The sequence below is a fragment of the Alligator mississippiensis genome, chromosome 6 (assembly GCF_030867095.1).
Source record: "Alligator mississippiensis isolate rAllMis1 chromosome 6, rAllMis1, whole genome shotgun sequence".
Taxonomy (NCBI): Eukaryota; Metazoa; Chordata; order Crocodylia; family Alligatoridae; genus Alligator; species Alligator mississippiensis.
Window position 1 is genome coordinate 43522839 of NC_081829.1, and position 18874 is coordinate 43541712.

At 44.6% G+C, this 18874-nt stretch overlaps 1 protein-coding gene across 2 annotated transcripts in view; it reads left to right on the top strand.

Annotated features, from left to right (window-relative positions):
* GRID1 (glutamate ionotropic receptor delta type subunit 1) overlaps positions 1-18874 on the top strand; it is a 1166358-nt gene that overhangs the window by 1036397 nt on the left and 111087 nt on the right. For both annotated transcript variants that reach the window (XM_006277864.4, XM_019497194.2), the window contains 2 exons: positions 14927-15028; positions 17865-18062. In XM_006277864.4, the coding sequence (XP_006277926.1) occupies positions 14927-15028; positions 17865-18062 (300 nt within the window). The remainder of the gene's footprint in view (positions 1-14926; positions 15029-17864; positions 18063-18874) is intronic.

Genomic DNA, 18874 nt, shown 5'->3' on the forward strand with positions numbered 1-18874 from the left:
CCCGGAAGCATCCAAAGCTTCTCTAGATCCAAAGCTCTGTCCAAAGCCTTGCACAGCCCTAGTAGCTAGTGTTAAGCCATGTTTAGTTTTATTATTTTATTATATCTGTATGCATTATAGTAGTTGACATGAATGTAATTGCTTCTGTAATTTCATGATGAAACTGGATGACAGTCAAGTAAGAACACATTCAAAGGGTATCTAGTTGGTATGCACCCAGTTGGCCAGACAGGGTGGTGAAAATGTATGGTTGAAAAAGAGTCGCTGCTGTAACTGCAAATGGTCAGGTGAGGTAGTTAGGATTTCTCACACCCAAAAGGGACCAACTGCTGGATCAGGTAGAATGGGTGATGGTGGGTGTTTGAATGAGAATGTCTATTGTTTTTACAGAGAAGGTCACATTTGCCCCCTGTATGGATTGAACAATGGTTAAATACCATATTTATTTGAACCTAAGATGAGTTCCACCCCGCCCCCCCCCCCCCATTCAAACTGGGGTGGGGAGGATGAGGATGTCCAAAGGGATTTCCTGTGTACCTCTCTGTTCCAAGTCATAGCTTTTTAAACCTCTCCCATCGCCCATTAGTTTTTAGGGAGAAAGACTATCAGTGGGTGACCTTTCCCCCTCTACCTGGTAGGACATGGCTATAGGAGAGTCTCCACCCTTTGTTAGACAGAAGCTTTTGAGCCAATTCACCACGTTGACTCAAATCCAAGTGGACCTTGTATTTAAGATGACCCCCCCTCCAATAATTAGATTCTATTTATAGAACATGTATAAATTCGTTATAATTTTCTAGGTATAGAATCAAACTATTGGAGGGTTGCCTTAAATTCATTCCCCTTTCCCCCCACTCCTACAGCAGGGAAGGCAGTGGTAGCTGCGGGGGAGGGAGACAGGTGGCCCCTTGCCCTCTGCCCTCCCCTCTTCCCCTTACAGCCTTCTTGCTTCCCTTACCAGACCCCCATCCCCAGCTCCCCACAGTCTCTTCCACTTCCCCTTCCCTCCCACTGCCCACAATCTCTACCCTTTCTCCCCGGTGTCCATTCTTCCTCTTTCTCAACCCTCCTACCCCCTTACTGTCAGAACCTGCTAGGGCTCTTCTCTTTTCAAGGAGAATGGCACATGGAAGTATATCCCCTGCTGGCCATGCAGTAGTGTCATTACTGCTGACTGGTCGGGCAGGGGTCATGTGTTGGCACTGCTGGGTTGGGACAGAGTTTCCATGAACTCTGTGCCTGGGAGGGAACTGAGCCCAAGCCAGAGCCAAGCTGCACCTGACAGTAAGGGAGGGGAAGGGGTACAGTGGGGAGGCAGAAGCTACAGCGGGTAAGTGGAGGCAGAGAAGGTGGGTGCACCGTGAACTCTGGTGGAGGATGGAAAAGGAGCACCCTCAGCTTCCCATCTAGGATCTTGAAGGCAGCCCAGCTGGGCCCACCTGGCAGAAGGGGTGTTTTTCCACTCTCTCCCCACCCACCCCGAGAGTTCCCAGCGCAGCAAAAAGTGTTGCAGCCCTGCACTGCTGCTCTTGGCTGCAGCTGAGGTAAAGGAGCCTGCCTGCCACAGGCTTTAGTCTGGCCTCCATTAAAATCTGACCTGGGAAGCAGGTTGACACCATTTACAATGATAAGCGGTATTTCAGAGGGTTATGATTTAGCAGCTTTGGTGAAACAGCACTGAGATGGTTGCTTCTTCCATGACTAAATTTATGATACATAATTTCTTATGTTTGAATCTCTTTGTGTTTGCCTGCATTTTCCATACTGGTCTTTAAACTCCCTTCCTTGCTCAGAAATGAATTACCACATTTTATCAGATCTTCCCTGCTAAAACTGAATGGGGAAAGTTTGCGTTTCCCTGAAAACCCCCAAGACTGTGAAATTCTCTGAGTTATTGGGGAAAAAAGAGAAACCAAAAAATACCCCCTATCTTACTGTATTTTTCACACAGAGATTGCTGGCAATCTTGAATTATCAGCTCTGTTTTTTTCATGAGATTAAATACTGAATTTCGCTTGAAAAATAGAATCAGCAGGGTAATCACCATAGCAACTAAAGAATGTTAGGTGAGTATTGTTTAGAAAAGAGTTAATGAATGTATAATGTTGATTTTTCCATCAGATACATTTGCAGCAACTGTGCACAATATTGCTATAACTGCCTCTCTTAAATGTTCCCTTTTTTCAAAGGCTATCTTTCATATTAGTTCCAAAGTACCACACAAATATAGGGTCTCCTTACTTCTATTTTTAAAAGTTATTTATATCAGAAATAGTGAATTATGAAATTGCAGTGGCAGAGGGAGACACTAAGGGAATAAAACCCACAGTTTTAAGTTGCCCGCATGGATAGCCTTTTTTTTTTTTGTCTTAAATTTCTAGTCTTTGGCCTATGTTTGGGCATTGGTAAGTTGAAAGGTATGACTGTTTTCCATGTCCTTCAATTTACTGTAAGGATCATGTCTGCTTTCCAAAGGTATTCACATTAACACTGTCTACATTTTCTAAGTGTTTCCTATCACAATGAAGTACCATCTTTATTAGGTTGGTGGAACTGTAGAAATGTCTTTGTGCTTCAATAATTCTGGGTCCCAACCTGACCTGAAGAATGCTCAGACTTGAAGAAGGGAGATTTGTGCCTGTCACGGGGTGGGGTCCCTAAGGATGGCCGTGATCTCCTAAGGCCCCTCAACCGTGCCAATTTGGCCTGATGGGCACCCTCTTTCCTCGCCCACCACATCTTGATGTAAATATAATGTAGGGAGGCTGTCTTGACACCCGGTCAGACACAGTGCTGATAGACTTCCCTGGACTCTGTGGGTCCCCATCCTTATGGGCTATATGCATGGCTCCTAACCACCCCTTTAGCATGCCCCAAGCCTCGCAGATGGTATTGCTGTTGTCTCCCAGGCCTTGCTACAACTCGGCCCCTTGGCGCCAGGCTCTCTGCAGCCCTGTCTCTGTGCCCCTTAGCGCTGGGCTCTCCACAGCCCTGCCTCTTGCCTCTGTCTTGTCCCCCAGTGGGCCGTGCTCTCACTGGTGCCGGGGTCTGTGCACCCCCAATGTGCTGTGCCCTCCCTGGTGCTGGGGTCTGTGCATCCCCAGCATGCCACGCTCTCTCAGGCGCCGGGGTCTGTGCACCCCAAATGCTGCACCCTCACTGGTGCCAGGGTCCCCACACTGCTGTGGGTTCCCAGTGAGGCTTCCTCCTTCCCCAAATAGCCTCACCCAAACCACCAGTCTTATAAAACAACAACCAAACATAAGCCCCTGGGCTATAACATAACACAAACTGCAGAAGGTATGCTCTGCCCCTTTACATAACTAGGAGCAAAACTTAGTCAGGCCTCTTCCCTTCACTCACTCTAGGAGGGCTCTTTCTGCCTTGGCTGCTGGCAGAGAACTGCAATCCCTAGTTGGGGTTTATATCAGCCCAGGGCCCTGCCCCTTCTGGCCAGCTGACCAGGTGCAGGTGCAGGCTAATTTCCTCATCTGGTTGCCATGGCAACCTGCACCTGGGCTCCTGTCTGGCTCTTTGGGCTCTCCCCAGGCAGTTTCTGCTCTTCTAGGAGCAGGCACCTAAGTGCCCTGCGACAGTGCCCAAATGCTTGTCCAACATCTCTCTCAACAATACAATTGGTTCAGTAAAAGTTATCATCAAAAAGCCTTGTCTCATTGATACAAACCTGTGACAGGACCCCACCTGGCTTAACTCTGCACCACAGCCCAGGTGGCCAGGCCACAATTATGACAACCAGCACCATGCAGCTGGAGAGCAAACCCCTGGTTATCCTGGGGCCCAGAGGCCATGTGCAAAGAACAGGCTTGGAGGCCAAGGCAGAGGCGGGACGCATCTGGACACTGCAAGTGGAGCCAGATAATCTCTCTGCCCCTGGAAGGGGTCTGGCACTTCCCCTGATGACCTGTGTGCCTGAGGAAGCAGCACCCACATGTCCTATAGTGGAGGTGGCCAGGGAAGCCCCAGACACGTTCCTAATGGCTGGCTGGAGGCCAATTATATTTCCTAGGGCTGAAAGACCTGGGTGAACCCAGGAGGGCTCATTCATCCACAGAGCTCGGAGGGCTGGCGTTGGACATCAGTCCACCTGGCACAGCTGATGACCAGCTCAGCATGGATGTAAGCTTGCTTACCACTGCAGACCAAGGACCACCCAGGTCCGGTGAGGCTGGGAGAGTGCATCCCAGTGGGCCCTGTGGGTGCCAAACAAGAGGGAACTCCAGTGTAGATCCCCATGGACTCTGCATGCCCTGCTAATGCACCTGGGCTGGCAGAATGGTAGGGCCCATACCAGTGTGATGGAGAGTGCCACAGGGAAGTGGCATACCTGCCCTGGTAGCCAGACAGGAAGAATCAGTAACAGGAATAGAATTGAGCCCAAAGTTGGGGAGAGCAAAGGGTGCACTGGGCACCCAATCTCCCCCCAGGCTTGAGGTGAGCTGCTCAGCCTGGAGGCAGTGTTGCTCTGCCCAGTCCAAGCTATTTAGGTTAAGTTTTTCTGTTGTGTTGAGATTTTTGGAAGCTACGAAACTGCAGCTAGAATCCTTCATCAGCCCTTTTTGCTGGGCCCCAGAATGCAAGAAGCCCCATCTTAATACCCGAGAGGAAAAGGATGGTGTGTAGGGGTGGTGGAGCCCCATGGAAGACATGCCAATAGTCACCCCTGGACCCCTAAAGGAACCACCGAACACCACCTCCAGAGGTATACCAGTGAATAACAAATCATGGTGGGCAACTAGGCTTAGATGCAACGCTGCCATAGGAGGCAGGGCACACCCATTGGCCCATATGGTGGGCATGAGCCTGTCACAAAACCCAAAGTAAATTACACCCCATATGTGAATATCTCTCTATCCCCATAAGCAAATTGTATGCACTGTTTTGTTATTGAAGAGTGGCTTCTAAGATCAAGACTTCTGGAATATATCTAGAGGCTAGAAAATAGCATTAACTGTGTTTTAGAGAAAATAGAACATGAAAGACAAAGACTTAGTGTGAAGGAGTGAGAGAGAGGAAACAAAAACCCTGAGGTGCCTTGCATGCTGGGCAGGGGAGGTCAGGAGAAGAAAAGCAGCCGGCAGTGACAGATAGGCAAACTGGAAGTAAGTAACACTTACAACATAGATGGCTGGCGGGGCTGCAGCTGGAGACTGGAAGGGAAAAGAAGCAATCACCATACTTCTGGAGCATCATCTCTCTCTGGATTGGAGGAGGGAGGCTACTCAGAGTTATCTCTGGCCCCAGAAAAGGTCAGAAGGGGTTGATTCCCTGCAAGCTGCAGAGAGGCGTGGCTGAGCGTCTTGACAGGCAAGTGTTGCGAACCCTGAGAAACGCTGCAGGTGTGACCCAGAGAAGGAGACAGGCAGAGGTCTGCCCGCATAAGGCTTCTCATGATCCTTGGAGCAGTGTGATGGCTCAGGATCTGGGAGAAAGACCAGAAGAATTTCTGTTTTCAGGTTAGATCCTCACTGCATGTGGGAGAGATCCCATTGGGACTGTGAATGCTCATGAGTAAACTGGGGCAGGCCTGTGCTGAGCAGTGACTGGATTAACTGGGTTGATTTTTTTTTTCTGTTTGTTATTTGGACATGAGAGCCTGACTCCAGGTGAAGGGTACATGGACTGAGTCCAACAAAGAGACTGAGAGCAGCCAGGTTTTGCTTTCTTTTGGATATTTGATTACAGGCCAAGGCCAGCTCTTGGAAGGGTGTGTGCCTTACTAAAGCTATCGATTAACCTGGTGGCTGAAGGCAGAACAGTAAACAAACAGGCAGCATCAAGATCTAGCTGCAGAGGACTATGAATGCCATCTGGAGAGGCTAGGGGTAAAGGGAAGGTTGGAGCCCCACAGAAGAAAACGGGGATTGAGACCTGGTAGGATCACTTTGGGCATTGCCTCCTAGCAATATAATATAAAAGTCATGGCAAGAGAGAAACATAAGACCAGCCTCCTGGCAAACTAGGTGATCTGAAGTCGGGGTCCACCCTGTCACCGCCTGTAGGGAAATGAGCTCAGGACAGTGACAACAAGTCCTGCAGTCATCACACTTAGCAAAGGGGGGCAGGGGGGAAGGTAAATATCTTCATCTATCAAGCTTGCCAGTACCTTTTAGGAAGAATAATAAAGAGCTGGCAAGGCATATTGTTATCAACACAGCAAATACTTAATTATCTGGTATAATGTTCTAGAACTATGACATTGTAACATTAACTATTTATTTTCTATGTTTGTACATTCCACACTAATTAGCTGAATGTAGGCTGCTGGCATTTGCCTTACAAAATTTGCTGTATGTATATAAAAAAAACAGAGGGAGAGAGAGAGGTTTGAAAGTGGCTTTTAAATAGATTTCCTTGTAAATTAAAATCATTGAATGTACATCATTATGTAGCTGAACATTTATGCTTTTTTAATAATATTGTCTATGTTTAATGCATTTTTGGTAGAGCTAATTATCCATTTCATAAAGAACAATTTGTCTTTCCTTTATGTTATTTTCTAAGTTGGGGAAAAAATACCCTACTCTCGCCTAAGGTATTGCATGTTCAGTTCCACAGGGAGAAAGAACAGAAAGGGAGGAATATTTTCCAAAGTAAAAAATGGAGGTAAATACTAAAAGATTAAGTATATAACACAGATTTCCACTGGAATTTTGTGAAGATATTGTATTCCAGGGGCTGGCAACTAGGGTTGTGTGAAGCTTTGGTAGCCAATTTGATTCAGAGGGGACCGAATCTCCAAATTCGAATCAAACTAAAAGCTCCAAATTGATTTGAAGTATCTGAATCAATTTGGAAAAGATTCCGTGATTTGGCCATAGACTGTTTAGAGAAAATAAGTCTGTTGGGGTTAGGGGAGGGAAGGGGCGTGTGGGAGGGAGGGATTCCGGCTGAGGCTGGGACAAGCTGCCCAGCTGGGGTGGGGGGCACGTTACTCGGGCAGGGGGTGGGGCACGAGATGTGAGCGCAGCAGCGCTCAGTGCAAGGGTTCTGCCCTGCTGCTGCTTGCCCAGCCAGGGGGGTGGAAGGACAGGATGCAGGCATGGCTTTCTCCATGTGGAAGTGGGCAAGCAGCAGCAGGGCATAGCCCCTGCTCCCAGTGCTGCCACACCTGCATCCTGTGTCAAACCATGCTGGCTGGCAAGCAGCAGCAGAGCAGAGTCCCTGCTCCCAGTGCTGCTGTGCCTGCATCCCACACCCCTCCCCATGCTGGCTGGCAAGTGGTGTCATCACAGAGTCCCCACTCCCAGCACTGCCCTGCTTGCATCCTGCATCTCCCTGCGCCAGCTGGCAAGTGGCAACAATGCATAGTCACTGCTCCCAGCACTGATGTGGGTGTGGCAGCACTGGGAGCGGAGCCTATGCCCTGCTGCTACTTGCCCTGCCAGTGTGGGGGCGCGGGGGGTGCAATGCAGGCGCAGCTTGCTCCAGGCAGAAGGGAGCAAGCAGCAGCAGGGTGTAGCCCTCACTCCCAGTGCTGCTGCACCTGCATCCTGTGTCCCCCTGAGCCAGCTGGCAAGCGGCAGCAGGGCAGAGCCCCCACTCCCAGTGCTGATGCGAGTACAGCAGCACTGGGAGTAGGAGCTATGCCCTGCCACCACTTGCCAGCCAGCATGGGTAGCCACAGGATGTGGGCGCAGCAGTGCTGGGAGTGGGGACTATGCCCTGCTGCTGCTTGCTCCCTTCCACCCAGAGTGAGCTGCACCCACATCCCGCCCCTCCCCTGCCCCAGCTGGGCAAGTGGCAGCAGGGCAGAGCCCCAACTTCAGGCACTGCCATGCCCACATCCGGCCCCCACCTTCCCAAGTAACGTGCCCCCCGCCCTGGTTGGGCAGCTTGTCCCAGCCCCAATCCCTCCCTTTTCCACGCCCCTTTCTTTCTGCCTCCTCCAACCCCAACAGGCTTACCAACTGGAGGTAGCTGTGTCAGCTGCTTGTTTAGTCTATGGCCGAATCTCTGAAACAGCGCCAAATCTTTTGGATCTGATTTGGCCAAATCAAATCAGGACAATGATTCAAATCTCCGAATCAAATCACTGTCCTCCGAATCAGCGGAATCTGATGCAGATAATTGCCACTTTGCACAGGCCTACTGGCAACTGTTTCAAGCCATGGGTCGGAACAATTCAGTTCCAGTCCAGCGTTTTTCAGGTGGCTTTGGTGTATCAGCAGTGAAAGGGCTTTTCCTGTAACCAGGGCCAGGCAGATGGGGGCTGCTACCACCTTTTTATCCCCCAATTCCCTGCCTGGGGCAGGAGAACAGCTTCCAGCCAGATGGGAGGGGTTCTGGGGCCTGACATCTTGGAACTATGTTCCCACTACTGCCACTGGTTCTCCCCAGCTGCTTGCTCCACGGCTGTAGCATGTGTGCAGCTTCCAGCCAGTGGGGAGCTGCACCAGAGGTGGACAGCTACAAGCTGTGTTTGCACTGCTGCCACTTCTCCCTGACTGGCTCCCCACAATCCAGGCTGTAGCATGGGTTAAACTGGAATCTGCTCATCCCCACTTCAATGATTTTATAGAATAAAATCAATATCTAATAAATATCTAAAAGTAACTCCCCTATAACAATATATTGTAAGCAGGTAGGATTACATTGCAACATAGGAATAGCATGTAGGATTAGCTCAGTGGGATGACTATGAGAGACCAGACACTTTGAAGGAAGACACAAGAAACCATTTTGTGGAATCAGATAAGATGAACAAAAAATATTCTTAATCTTATCAGCCAGTCATTAGTTTAGGAGCATAAATATTCACTTTTTATGCTAATACCAATTTCCCAGCTGTCTTTATTAGATGAGAACTGGCCAATTTTCCTTCCTGTATATTGGACTGGAAAGAGATTGATTGTAACCTGCTGTTATGGCAGTAACTTGAGAGGTGAGAGAACTAAAATCAAATACCCACTCTACTGACTATTTGATTATTTATTCAAAGTAGCTTCATAAGAAGAAACTGAAGGAGATGAGGAGAGAACCTGAATCTAATGTGCAAGGCTCAAGTCCCTGTACTCTATGTAACTCTAACCAGGATCTTGAACACAGGTTTCTCAGTGCTTGCTCTAACTATCAGGGTGTTGGCTATTCCTGGTTGAGATTCTCTCATGCTTTTTTGTGAAAAAGCTTGTAAGGTCTCTGTCACATGCCAGTATACAATGGGAAATATTTTAAAATATCAATAGTTTTCAGAGGACACAAAACCAGTTTCCTATCCAACTCTTGTTACTATAGACACCTATAGTGTTACACTTACCGTGCTGTTATGTAGAAATCAAGGGCTGTAAGTACTGCCCTTCATTTAAAGTAGTTGTAATGAACCATTACACACCTTTCTGGAATCAGGCAGCTGAAAGAATAGAAACCACCAACAGATGTGTCACCACTTCAGACAAGATATAATTGTAATGGCAATCCAGGAGACTCCTGGATTCATGGAATGCCTACAACAATAGCACATGTAGTGCTGTTCAGGAATTTAAACTGTTTGCAAAAGGACAGGCTGTATTTGCTGGTTATTGTTTTAGTAACAATATGTGCATGTGAGGGAGAAGCAGGAAACACCACAGGAACAGGCATAGGGTGTACAAAGACATCAACTTTGTGCCACCATAAAAATTATTCATAGTGACACAAAGGCTAAGCAGACAGATCTCCATGCCCCTTGTCATGCCTCAAATGCCCAAAATGTGTGGCTGCAACATAGGTGGCATGCTTTTTTTGCCCCTATTTTGCAGCTAATTATATATTTGCTTTAAGACAGAAGGGCATGATCAGGACAGAACTGTCAATACTCTTCAGTTGCCCCAGGCAGACACACCAGGGTATCAGGGGCCTGATCCTGCATGCCTCAGGAATTGGCAGTCTTAGCCTGGGGACCACAATGAAGCTGGCTTTCTCCAAAGATGCAGAAATGCTCCCAAGAGATTTCTGGAGTTTTTGGTATAACTTAAGACTCGGAGGCACGGAGCTATGGGCAAGAAAACAGGATTTATACACTCTTTATAAATAAAAAGCCTGTACTACAAATATAACTGATTTTATCATTTTACTTTCTCCTGAAATGTGGACTAACTGCTCAGGTGAAAACAGGGTAGCAATACTTGTATATCTCTGTGTAGCTTGTTTGTATTAAAAGATTATATTTTTAACAACTGTCTCAGTTTATCAGGTTCTGTTCTTATTCTCATCAATTCTACATTGATATCTGTGTAGTTATTCTAGATACTTTACGGTGTGAAATCATGATCAGATACACTGATGTAGCTGGGCTAATTATGTAAGTAAGGGACCAATCCTGACTGACTTTTATGACTTGAACTCCCATTGGTAGCTGATAGGGTCTGACTTACTGATGGGAGCCCAAAACACATTGAGTGCTTCATATTTATTTCACTTCCCCGTCAGAAAATGTGGGCAAGATGCTTCCAACACCTCATACAATGACACCTTTTGCGATGTGGCATTACCAGATTAGTAGACAAATAGTAGTTGTTTTACTATAGTATGGTGAAATGTACATTTATGACTATGGGTTGTGTTTATGGGCTCTGAATCATGTTACAGTTCTTAGTTTCTCTCAACTTTTTTCTGCTGTTCAGGTCAAAGATGGTCAGCCAGAATTTTCAAAGAAAGTAGTATTTCATCAAGAATTATAGTTGTTTTCCTAGTTTAGGCTTTACTGTTGTTTGACCTTTTTATGCAAAGAATTATAAGAAGAAAGAGAGCCTAGCTACAAAGTTTAAAGTGAAAAGCTTACTTGAATGTGCTTGCAGGAAGCCTAAACCCCACAATTCAGTAACTGGAGAATCAAAAATACTCTGGGTTGCTTCAGCAAGTATATTTTATAGAGACCAGTGGTTTATAAAATTTATTCTATAAGTGGCTGGTCTTGCAAGTAGTTGTTTGTCATAATCAGATTTAGAAGCTATATATTTCCTATCAATGGATGATTGTGCTGTAACCTTTGCCTTCACGTAGCTGGTAGGAACATAATACATTTCCACGAAGAGTGAAAGCTGTAACAGTCTTATCAAACAGAAGCAGCACTTGTTTTGTTTAACAGTGCTGGAAATTAGTTTTTCAGGCACTGAATCTTGACAGGTCAGCTGTCAAGAATTGGTGTTTGTATCTGTAAATTCATCAATCCTATAAAAAAAAAAAAAAAAAAATTCTGTCCACAAGAACAAATGGAAGCCAAAATTGACACACTTTTGAAAAATGAGATGGTCTGATGCACAAAAATTCAGAGTAAAAATCCCTTTTGGTGAAAGGTTTTCCTCATGTTCCATTTATCAACCTCATCTGCATCATTTACTTTTTATAGACTGGAAAATTTACTTCTGCATACAAAATTGTGCAGTTGCAGGCAGAAGTGATATAAAGGAAACCACAAAAATGGTGTTGATATAGTCCCCTGCTCCTCAACCTTATCTGTCTCATATATGAGGAACCAAAGCCCTCTCTGCCAGTGCTCCTGTTTTTAAACCAAAGAGAAAACATAGATTTATATTTGTATGGTATATCACCTGGTCCTATTTGAAAGTTCTGAGCATAACAGGTATGGCATGGAATATATTTAAAATTGAAATAGGTTGCCATATTCAAAAGGTATAGCCTCATGAAAAAAATCCTTATATAGGTGGGGCAAGGAATTCTTAATTTAATAATTAAAAGGGGTGAAAAGAAAGTATGCTTCGCTATCCTTTTCTAAAAAATCTGCAGCCATATCTTTAACTAATGCAAAGTCACCTAACTTCCTTTAAATAAACTGAGATATGCCAATTGATGGAAGATGAGAATCTGATTTTTTTCATGGAATGTTAACAAAAATGAGTAAAATATTGACATCTTTTATGAACAAATATGTTACTTTAACTGGAAAAGCTAGATTTTCTTCTAAATTTCACTAACTAGCTTTCTTTGCTCAGGGGGGTTACTGCAAGTGATAGCATATCCCAAGGCAGCATTTCCAAAATTATATCACAGGTTGAGAAGCTTCAAATTTGGCTTACTGTGGATTTTGGGAATGTCATTAGGAAGGCAAATAGTACTCATGCCTATGCAGCCTTCAGCACTTCGAATTCTTAAAGTACATCAAGTGTCACCTGTCTTACACTATTCCCATTTTCAGAGGACATGAACCTTCTTCTGATACCCACACTAACTAAACTGTCCATTTACAACAGTATGACAAACAAAACATTCACCTGACATGGAGCTATGTGATTACTATTACAGTTGAATATTCCCTTGTTTAACTTCTAATCATCAGCCTATTGCTGAGCAAATAAAAGTATAAATTTGTTCTTGTTATTGTTCTTGGGTTGTGTATTGCCACTGTTAAATTAAAGTTTAACCAGTGACATTATCACCATATTATGTTCTTTCTCAGGAAGATTTTGGCTACTTATCCTAAGGATCAGGGGTGGATCCTGAGGGGCTGCAACCCCCCTTTCAGATTGGATCCAGCCTGGGAGCCTCTGAAGACATTTTTAAAGTCTCTAAAGCACAAAAGAACCCCCTTACTTCCCCTTATTGCTCAAGCATGTCCCCTTTCCATCCCTTCTCCACCCTCCCCCTCCTGATGCTTCTGCTTTCCCTTGGTCTGGGGTGGAATAAAGCTTTAAAGCAGGTCTTTGGGTGGAGACCTTTAGCTCAACTGGAAACAGTGAAAGCAAGAGAGATGATGGGCAGGGGGGTTCCCCTTCCCTATGCCTGGGAGACCAGGCAGGGTGGGGGAACCACTCCCCTTCCCATCTTCCTGCTACAGCGAGGGTGACCACCTTTTCAAAATAGGGAGGAGGACATGTGTCCCACCTTTTCATCTCCTCCCCGTCTACACCAGCTGCACAGCTGGAGCAGAGTGTATTGGAGCAGGAGTGGATACGGGCTGCCTACTATGGACTCAGGGCTACCTGTCCTGCTGCCTTTCCTCCAGGACCCCTGCACTAGCTGCATGTCTCCTGCCTGCCCAGCAGCAGCAGGGAGTATAACTCCATGCTGCCATGCCTCCTCCCCCCAACTGTTGCCAGGAAGCCAGGAGGTGCCTTGCCATGGCAGTGCAGTCAGCAAGAGGCTCCTGGGAGCAAGGCAACAGGTCAAGAAGCCCCAGCTCCCTTCAGGCAGCCCACATCCAACCCCACCCTGTGCACAAATCTGGGGGCCACATACACCTCATATTCCCTCATGGGGTGCATGCAATGATAGGGAGCTTCCCCTCACCCCAGGCCTTATGCACTGCCCTTGCTGAGCAATGCCCTCATCCCTTGCCTTACTCTTCCCCTCACTGTGGAGGTCTCAATCTTTCCCCTCCCCAAAAGACTTACCTGCAGGAAACTGTTCTCCATACTGCCTGGCTGTATTGCCCACCATATTCATCTATGCAGGTGCACACATGCATGTGGTGCCCCCCGCATCCTTCTCCCAGCAGCCCCTTGCAGGCTGGAACTCTGCCAGCCTACAAGTGGATGGGTGGTCAGCCTAGCTGCAGCTGTTGCTGTTCCCAGCCCACACATACCTCAGCTGGAATGGGCAGGAGTGGTTTTGAAGCTTCCATGCCCCTGGGGCAGTGGAGAAAGCAATAGCAATAGGAAGGGAAGGGTGAAAGGGGAGGGGAGGGGAGGAGAAGTGCCTCTGAGCATGGAGGGGAAGGTAGGGACTCTTACGTGCTTTGAGGACATAAAAAAGTCCCCACAGGCTGCTGCAGTGGGTGTTCCTACCAGTTTAGGGGACTGGAGACTGGAAGTGGGGGGTCCTGCCACCATTGCAGTGTGGGTGACTGCTTCTGCACCACTCCCCACACCACATCCTGGATCTCTCCATGCTAAGGATTAACTTTGAGTAGGAAGAAATCACATCTCATAGGTCTTTGGACCATTTATAATTTTAAGGACCATTTAATTTTTAATTATAAGATCAATTATAATTTTGTATACCACAGCATATTATTAAACTTCAAGAGGAAGAACTGACAACAGATGTAAGTGATTTGGACCTCTGTATCATTTATTACCCACTAAGAATAAATGATTTCTTGATTTTCTATTTTAAGTGAAAAGGAGCTACTGACTTTGGGGAGCATATTTATTATGAAGAACTAATAGCCCTTTGGAGAATGACTTCTGCATTAAACCTTCTGTCAGAAAACTCAATGCTGTTCAGTTTAATGCAGTATATTTACCTGAAAAATAATATATTTAGAGACAGTGAGTATTGCAGGGCTGAGTTTAAGCAGGGTGCATCAAACCGTATGTTTCAGGAATTATGGGATGTTTGATCTTCAGTGGCCTTGTTGCTCAAAAGAAAAGGATTTGATAGGTTTTTTTGGAGACAGAAGAGGAGGAATAGGACAAGGAAAGAAAATAGCTCTTTAAACAAGATTGCAAAAAAATCTAAGAATCTTACCCATGCAGATAGAAGGAGAGTGCATTACACATGATAATAACAATGTCAAGGTTTTTCACTCAACTATGAACCACAAGATTATCATCATCTTTGAGCTGCAGGGTTGTGCAGCTGAATAAGAAATCTGTTTTTGATAAGCAGCAAGAAATGGGGGAGATGGGATCAACGAAGGAGAGGTGGGGTGGTGGGAACATAGATAATTTTGAGGATTATGCCAAAAAGAAAAGTTAGATCAAGTGATTTAAATGAACTCATATGGCAAGTATTATAGATAAAGCAGGTTAATTGTGACAAGTACTGAAGAAGAAACATTCAGTGAAAATGTCCATTTATTGATCTCTTTACTTGTTATTACAACACTATTGAGGAGTAAAATATCTCATTTTCTCCCCGCTATCCTTCTGCATATTCAACTATAAAACATCACATAAGTGTTTTATGTAACTTAGAAATGCTTGCACCTATTATTCATTCCATATCCGCTGTGTTATTTCTGTTCTAGTTGGCAACATGGGACTCTGAAAAAGGACTAAATGGCAGCCTACAAGAGCGGCGTCTGGGCACTGATTTACAAGGATTGACACTGAAAGTGGTGACTGTCTTGGTATGATTCTATTTGAGTTCAGGAACAAAATATTCAAAAGAAAAATGATGTGACAGAACATTCCCTCAATGTTTCCCCTTACCTCTTTTAAATCCACATCATCTACTTAGTCTGACCAGTTGCATAAACAAGAAAGATGCACAGTGCCCTTTTATTTTGCTGTTATCAATTTATAGACAGTCTTTGAATTAAAGCAGGGCTGTGTCCATCTTGTGTGGTTGGGGGCTGTAGGCTGCACTGTTCATAGGTCCTGGACCACATGCTATGAAAGCTCCATGCTGTGTGGACTCCCACGGATGCCTGGTGCATGAATAGCATGACTCTTCCCATGTACAGAGACCATATCAGCCATAGCCACAGAAACAATGTGGGGAGTGTAGCCAGGTGGGAGCCACAGTCAACATGTTAACTCCCCTTAGACCGGATGCAGCTTACAGGCTGCCACTTGGACAGCTGTGATTTAGAGTAATGGGCATTGAGATATAGTGCTTATTTTGAATAGTCTTTTTAGGATAAAAATTATCTTGTGCAGAAAACCAGGCTGAGGCCCTACACCAAAGACTCATAGGTTTTTAAGTCCAAAAAGGACCAGTTTGATGATCAATTCCAACTTCTGTACAGCAGAGGTCATAGCATTTCATTAAATGAGTCTTCCATTAAGGCCATAACTTTCTGTTAAGCTAAATCATGTGTTTTAGAAGGGTGTCTGGGCTTCCCTGGAAAAGTCCATATGTGTTGACGGGGGCCCACTCTCTATAAGCTACTTAGATGGTACAGATGAGTGCACACTTACTAAATTTCAGGTTGTAGCTGTGTTGGTCTAAGGACATAGGCAGACAAGGTTTTTAAGGTAAATCCGATATCTTTTATTAGACCAACTAAAATAGTTGGAAAAATTCTTCTTTGCAAACTTTCAGGTACAAACACCCTTCATCAGGCTGAGGAAGCATCTGACCAACTGCAGATGCTTCCTCAGCCTAATGAAGGGTGTTTGTACCTGAAAGCTTGCAAAGAAGAATTTTCAAACTATTTTAGTTGGTCTAATAAATGATATTGGATTCACCCAAAGAACCATGTCTGCACTTAGCAAATTTGCAAATGAAACCAAGTTGGGTAGAGTTGCAGATACTTTGGAGGGTAGGGCTAGAATCCAGAATCATCTAGAAAGGCTAGAGAAAAGGTCCACAATCAGTCAGATGAGACTCAACAAGGATAAGTGTGAAGTCCTGCACTTGGGATGGAATAATTGCATGCACAAATGCAGACTGGGGAATGACTTGACTAGTTTGCAGTACTTCAAAGAAGGACCTGGAGGTTACAGAGGACCGTAAGATGAATATGAGCCAGCTGTGTGCTCTTGTTGCAAAAAAAGCCAACAGCATACTGGGTTGCATTAGTAGGAGCATCACTTGTAAATCAAGGGAACTGATTTTTCCATTTTATTCAGCACTGGTAAGGCCTTGCATGGAGTACTGTATTAAGTTTTGGGCCCCACACTTTCAGAAGGATATGGACAGCTTGGAAAGAGTCCATCACAGAGTAATAAAAATGATTAGGGGCCTGGGAAGTGAAACTTGTCGGGGGGGGGGGGGGAGGCTGAAAGAGCAAGAGGAGAAGAGAAGACCAAGGAGGGTTTTGATAAGTCTTCAAATACCTGGGGGACAGTTACAGAAAGGATGTAGATGGGCTTTTCTCTGTGGCTATAGAGGACAGGACTAGGAGCAATGGCCTCAACCTGCAACAGGGGAAATTTAGTTTGGAGATTAGGAGAACCTAGTTGACTCTGAGGGTGGTTAAGTATTAGAACAGGCTACTTGGAGAAACTGGAATCTCCATCCTTGGAAGTTTGCAAGAGCTGGTTGGATGGGCACTTGGCTGGGATGGTTTAATCAGGGACTACCCATGAGCAGAGGGCTTCACTAGATGACCTCATGAGGCATCTTCCAACCCTACTTTCCTATGATTCTAAGGGTTCCAATTAGCTAAATGCTAAATTAGGAGCAAATCTGGTTTGAATATATTTCCAGAAGGAAATGGCTTGTTTCATTTAATTGTAACACTGCTAAGCTACTAAAACATACCTGCTAAGGGAATGCTTACCTTATGCCTACTTAATGTGCTCAACAGGGTGACCACATAGTGATAGTTTTTCTTCCTAACTGAAACTTTTGCCCATGGCAATTATTTATCTGTTGGCTGAAGGATCCTATAGTGTAGAGTTTAAAGGATGTAAGTTTCTTAAGTTATGGCCTATGTATTTCTTCTCCTATATCAAAGTGCATTAGAGAGACATGGGAAAGTTTATTAGATCTTGAGGGCAACTTTCCATATGTTCTTATCTTTATTCCCTCTGGCTGGTAATGGCTTTGGTCATATCTTCTTCCCTCCACAGAGGAGGTGAGAAGCTCCATCCATAGAGGACATCAACCCTACTTTGCTGTTATGGCTAACAATGGCTCTAAAAGCAGCAGGGTTGCCATGCCTTTGGCCAAAGAACACACAGTTTGCATCAGACTAAAACATCCCCACACCACAGGATTCTCTTTCCCATAGTTCCCGAAGCGTGTTTTGTTCAGTCAAAAAGAAAAAGCATTTAAGGCACCAGCCTCCATAAAACTAGTCATAATTATAAAGCAATAAAATAAAAATAATAAAAGGGGGTTCTAGTTATTATTTTGGTGCATACTTTGAATAAATATTCAATTGCTTTCTAAAGAAACAAGCTCTGAATCTTGAGTATTAGTATTGTTACAGCAGAAACACTTTGCTGGTGAACGTTAGATCAGTTTAGATCCATTTTGTTAAGCATTTTTTAAAGGCGTTGTTTTCTTCTCAGGAAGAGCCTTTTGTGATGGTAGCAGAGAATATACTGGGGCAACCAAAGCGTTATAAAGGATTTTCCATTGATGTCTTGGATGCCCTCGCCAAGAATCTGGGCTTCAAGTATGAGATTTATCAAGCTCCTGATGGCAAATATGGACAACAGCTGCCAAACAGCTCTTGGAATGGCATGATTGGAGAACTCATCAATAAGGTACATAGAGTAGCAGCAACATAAGAATCAGAGGTCTCTGGGAATAAAAAAAGGGACTTACTTTTTTATTTATTTATTTGTTTGTTTGTTTTTTAAAAAGGTTGTTGAAGTCCTCCTTGCAAAATACAAGTTGTGAATTGGAACTAAATTTCTAATGACCGGGTCACCTCTTTCTTGGGTTGTTACATCTATATCTAAACTCTGTGCTTTTAGTCCTGTCTTTTAAAATAAGGGCTATTGTATAAAATGCATTATTCTTTTTACGACAGCATGTTCTCAACATGTAAGGGTAAGTTTTTCATGTGTAAGAATGGAATGTATGTTCTTATATGGAAATTAGATATCAAAATGTATATACCACTTCCATTCTAAATAAAATATTTTCTGCTATACCGGTGTAACTAACTAAGAAGTTTCTGCAACATGGTTTCTATTAGACTTCGCTTTCTTTATAACAGTACCATTTTATAAAGATCAATTGTATGACCACAAAGAAAGACGTTATAAATAATGATGCATTGTAGAGAAATGGCTTGAAGGAGAAAGGAAAACTAGTCTCAAGATGATTTAGTGTCATAACAATAAGACGACCATATTATTTTTCTTAGTCATATTGCAAATCTGGAATATGTTAATTGAACAGCAGTAAATTAACTGAGTAGCTGGTGCAAATCCTCAGGAGAGCTTAAATTGGAAAGTGTTTTGTTGATGTTTTTACCTTCTAACATGGGACAAGCATTATCAAAGTAGCACAAGGTGAATCAAAGGAAATAATATCCAATGGTGTTGCCCTTTGCAAAAGAGGTTGCTCT